Source organism: Carassius auratus, chromosome 21 (genome assembly GCF_003368295.1).
Source record: "Carassius auratus strain Wakin chromosome 21, ASM336829v1, whole genome shotgun sequence".
Taxonomy (NCBI): Eukaryota; Metazoa; Chordata; class Actinopteri; order Cypriniformes; family Cyprinidae; genus Carassius; species Carassius auratus.
Window position 1 is genome coordinate 17,842,237 of NC_039263.1, and position 5,534 is coordinate 17,847,770.

The 5,534-nt window shown below is 37.0% G+C and overlaps 1 protein-coding gene across 1 annotated transcript; it reads right to left on the minus strand.

The window, feature by feature from the left end:
* Nucleotides 1-2,492: 2,492 nt before the first annotated feature.
* On the minus strand, nt 2,493-4,105 carry LOC113038772 (progonadoliberin IIA-like). Its single transcript, XM_026196415.1, has 4 exons — nt 3,641-4,105; nt 3,422-3,561; nt 2,916-2,999; nt 2,493-2,782 (listed from the first exon to the last, which is right to left on the minus strand). Exons 2-4 carry the CDS (start codon nt 3,557-3,559, stop codon nt 2,744-2,746), a joined length of 261 nt encoding a protein of 86 aa, XP_026052200.1. The 5' UTR covers nt 3,560-3,561; nt 3,641-4,105; the 3' UTR covers nt 2,493-2,743.
* Between the last annotated feature and the right edge of the window lie 1,429 nt (nt 4,106-5,534).

Consider the following 5,534-nt stretch of genomic DNA (forward strand, 5'->3'; position numbering starts at 1 on the left):
GCGCGTACTGAGTGAGCGAGCGCCTGACTGAGTCATAACATAACATAAACATAAGATGGTGTTTTTTTCTTCTTCGGGAGTGTCAGGGGCGTTGCCTGTTACGTCGTTTGGGTTATTGGGCTACCTTGTTGAACGCATATCATTATATTTCTCTTTTTTTTTTTTCCAAATATAATTAATTAGTCCAACGAACCGTTCGGTATGCATAATGCGTACCGCGTACCGAACCGAAAGCGTCGTACCGAACGGTTCAATACGAATACGCGTATCGTTACACCCCTAATATATATATATATATATATATATATATATATATTAGGGGTGTAACGGTTCACAAAATTCACGGTTCGGTTCGATACGATACGATACACTGATGTCACGGTTCGGTTGGTACGGTTCGGTACGTTTTAGATAAAGCAAAATGTAAAAACATCTCAACTTTTTAGAATGCCACAAGCGCACCATGGGTCATGTGACAAGAACTAACCAATCAGCTTAATCCTTTCCCGTAACAACGTTGAAAGCTCAGCCAAGATGAAGGAACAGCTGATCATAGTTGTATATGGATTGCAATTTTGAAATAAATTTAGTAGCAGAGATAGCCTACTGCAAGCGATATTTAGAGCTGCAAATCCATTTATCCTTTGCTGAAATTTCCGTGTCTTCATGGAGAGAGCACGTCATCGTTGCTTAGCAAAGGCAGACGCCTCAGGGGCGCTTCTGCCTGAGCGCTTTGGAAAGGAGGAGAAAGATGCGCCTAGCGTTTTCCACGCGTTTTAGGTGCGATATGTCAATGGCCCCTAAGGCGCTCGCTCACTCAGCACGCGCTGAAGGCTCGTTGCCAAATGTCTAATGCATTTAACAGACCAGAAATAGAAGATCCTCCAATAACCAACAGGTCTGGTGTTTGGGTGCACTTTGGATTCCCAGTAAGCTATAATGGTGATGATAGAATGAATGGTAAATAGTAAGGTCTCATATCCGCGGCTATAACGTAAATGAAGCCTACCAATTGCCGCGGTGATGTCTTTTGCCCTGTTTGAGTCAGTTGGAAATGTCTGTCTAAATGCTGCGGGGATAGTTTGTTGCGTGTATGTTTCTCCTTTTTTTCATCTTTTCCCAGATACTGACACACTAAGGTGATGTCGGCGTAAATGAGTTGACATGTTTCAAGTATTCCCGCTGTTGTTGTTTTTTTTTTTTTTATTCCCGCTGGTGTACCCTATTGTCATGTAGCAGATGCGACATACCGTTGTTTTTTTATCCACCACTCTCTTGCCATCACCATTATAGTTTACAGGGAATCCAAAGTGCACCCAAACACCAGACCTGTTGGTTATTGGAGGATCTTCTATTTCTGGTCTGTTAAACGTATTGGCCACCGCGTACCGTGCATGAACTGCTCGCTCACTCAGCGCGTACTGAGTGAGCGAGCGCCTGACTGAGTAGCCTAACATAAACATATAAGTTGGTGTTTTTTTCTTCTTCGGGGGTGTCAGGGGCGTTGCCTGTTACATTGTTTGGGTTATTGGGCTACCTTGTTGAACGGATATCATTTTATTTCACTTTTTTTTTAAATATATATATATATATATATATATATATATATATATATATATATATATACTAGCACGGCTTATAGATTAAATGTTAAAATGGCTTTCCATACCATGTGAATGTGAGTCTTGTAAGGTGTTACAAATTAATCTGTGTGTGCTTAAGAGAGAGAGAGGGAGAGAGTACATGATGGTAACATAATGGTTTCAGTGTGCTTTCATGCTCAGAATAACCCAGGGAATGGACTGAGGTCTGAGGGAACTTGTCTGGATCAGTGGATGTTTTTTTTTCCTGCTACACTACGTCCCTCACTATCTCCTGTAAAATCTACAGCCTCAGTACTGGGGTCCACTTAGAATTAATGAGTTATTTTGTCTACACTGATCATTTCTATTCTTTTTACTGGTGATGGCAAGATGATCTTTGAGTGGGATCATTATATTCATTATGTAAAAACCATAGTGAACATAAAATCCAACTAGACTTGAATAATACTTTCACAGCACAAGCTTGATTACATACATACATAAGCAAACCATATTTGCTTCATCCTTAAATATGAACAGGTCTTGCATTGCATTAAGTTTGGGTTTACAAGACTGTCAATATTAACTTGATCATTCCAGGGCAGAATTAATTTTGATAAGTATGTACGTTTACGCCATCTGGTGGCTAAACAAAAATAGTTTAAAATTAATATAAATTAAATTAAAACTAAATGTATTTTAATTTGCAAAAATGTAATATGTGTGTGTCTTTAATATACTAAAATATTTTAAAATACATAATAATGAAACAAAATGATAAACTAAAAAGGTTATTTCCCTTAATAAATAAAGACATCTGTTTTTATTCATGAAGTTGACGCCTCGCTCGTCTTGTGCAAAATTGGTGAACGTACCTACAACTAATAAAAAGACACTGAACAATTAAAACAAAATACCAAAATAAAGCCTTTATTGTAGGAACTGCTGCAAATTGTTACATAGTGCTAGCAGTATAGGTTCACTCACAATGAATTTGAGAACAGAACGAATTGCAAAACATATATAAAAAAAAAAAAAAAACATAAAATTCACAGATTTACAAAATAATTATATATATATAATTTGGATGGAAATGCACTCCTAATGTGTTTGCTGGAAATGATTTTTCTTTGGACACAGGCTGTTGCGTCATCTTGGTGTCATTTTCTCTTTTGGGAATCCCGTATGATGGCATCCAGCTGTTAAAGCCAATAAGTTAGTCAAGTTTTAGAGCAATATTCACAATATCCTGTCATGACTAGCTTATGTACTGTAATCACTAGGCTATTTGCTGATGGAAAGAAACCAAGCCAAAACCACACCTGTACCCACCAGTATTGTCTTCAGAATGTTTCTTCCCTGGGGTCTCAGGTAGCTGCATTTTCCTGCCTCACAGAGTTTAATTTCCCCTGAAACCTGATTTTAAAATAAAATAGAAAGCTTAAAGCCCAATAATATAAACCTTTAAAAAAAAAAACTCAAAATAAACCTTATAAACTTGTAAAAACAGTACAGAACCTCGTCGACGTGGCAATAATACAATGATATTACAATACACATTATTTAAAAAGCAAAACTTAAATAACAGTAAAGACATTTATAACATTACAAACAATTTACAATTTTAATAAATGCTATTATTTTGAAAAATATATTGATCATCTAAAGAATTTATTCTTAATTATGTGTATTTTCATTTTAAATCTAATCAAATTTCCAAAAATCTAATAACTAAACCAACTTACCATACACATGCATGTTCCAGTTAACATTTGTACATTTTGCGCCACTTTGCATAAAGACTGGCAATAGTTCTTTCTGATAGACTTCATACACACCTCTGAGGAATCGTAAACGTCTATCTCTCTCTTTCCTCCAGGATACCAGCCATGAGACCAGTGCTGAGAGCTGGCAAACTGGGCACTTAGACACAGCAACATCCCCATCACCACAAACAGCCTGCAGATGTGCACCATAACTGAGGGAAGAGAACAGAGACTGATGAGATGAACAAACGCCTAAAATCAGAACTAAACAAACTAAAACGTTGTGCTTACCTTGTATCTTTTGGCAAGTCTTTTCCTGAAGGATCTTCTCCTCTACTGTGAAGTCCTGGTCTTGGTAATCCTGATATGGTCTCCTCTCCCTCAAGTCAACGGTTCAGTGAGCTTCTGAGATACGTCTGCCACTCATTCTCTGTAATCTTCCTCCTCCTCTTCCTCACAATTTATGTCTCAGACCAGATCTCCCCTCCCTTTCTAAACACACACACACACACACACACACACACAGACCTCCTCAGTTCTCCAACACTTTGTGTGGTCATTGCGGTTCTAATGGGAGGTGAGCATGTGTATGATGAGCTCAATTCCAATTATCATCTCCAAACACTGTTGACCCTCACAGGACAGTGTCCTCTTTCTCCAACAAAACACTTGGACACATCATGAGTTACATCCAGACACATTTGGCAACTACGTCACGCGTGTGTACATTTGACGCTATTCAGATTTAAGCTTCAAAACAATGGCCAAGCATGTGCCAAAGTGCTAATTAAGGAAAAGAGAAGCACTGAATAAGATTTCGATCGATCTTTTTTTATTATTATTATTGTACAGCTGAATATTCTCATGGAATTCATGATGCATTTCTTTTAGGATTTTTATTTTCATTGATTAATAGAAATTAATAGAAATAATAATAAACAGCAGTGTGGGCTTTTAAGAAATTGTAAATTTGTATCTATATAAATCTATAATAAATCTACATTTATTGTGCCACTAGCCATCTACACTGTTGATTTTTTATTATATCTGTAATTTTTTTTTATATATATTTTTTTTTCGAGCAAAGGCAGCTCTAGTGTCCCCAGTAGCACACGTTCTTGATGAGCATGTTTTATTAAAAAGTCAAATGTCTAGCTCGTTTCCTCTAAGCTGTAAAAGGTGGCCAGCGTGACCTCACATCCGTCATTCGTGATCCCCTGACCCACACGAAACACACACTGGCCCAGAGAGAAAAACACTGTGCAAACACTCCTGACTGTGTTCTTAATTACACAGGAGCTGTCCCTCGGGGTGACCGGAGCAGACAGTGTGACGGACAGAGTAAGACTGACTCATCGCAGAGTTTCAGGTTCTGATTGAGTTCCTGTCAACTGGTGTTTAAACACGTACAGGGGTCTGTGGTGATAATCCATCCACATCTCAGGTCTGAAGGACCAGGAAGGATGGAAGACAAGGTGACATGACACTCACCCTGATTTTCCCCTCAGGGATCAAGTCTCACCATGAAAGAAGTCTCACCGAAGCGACATTTCTTTAAAAAAAGGCAAAACAGTATTTAAAACAGGTTTCTATTTTAAAATGTAATTGATTCCTGTGATGGCAGCTGAATTTACAGCAGCTTTAGTGCCACATGGTTTTTAAAAATCATCAATTTAACCCGATCTCATTTAAGTGCGTATACAAATAGTACTCCAAACAAAGACTAAAATGTTTTTTTTAGGTTTAGTGTTGCGAGTAGATGCATATCATATACATGCCAATAAATTTCGTATCATATGCCTGCAGAAACTGCATATTTTAATGTACACCGAACACACACACACACACACACACACACACACACACACACACAAAGAAGTTAAAAAAAAATACTTTGAATGATAGTATATTCCGACATTATAATTACATGAGATACACAAAGTAAAATGACTGCAGATAAAATCTCAAGCACTTTTATTAGGTTTGGCCGTTTGGCATTATATAATTATATATAATTTGCATCATATATATAATTATATATACATATATATTCAAATTTGTATAACAAAACACTAAAAATAAACAAATGCAAATTAAAAAATTAGATTTTAAGACAATAATACCGAATTAAAAACTGAAGAAAACAAAACAAAAACTAATACATTTCAAAATGGTCCCAGTACAG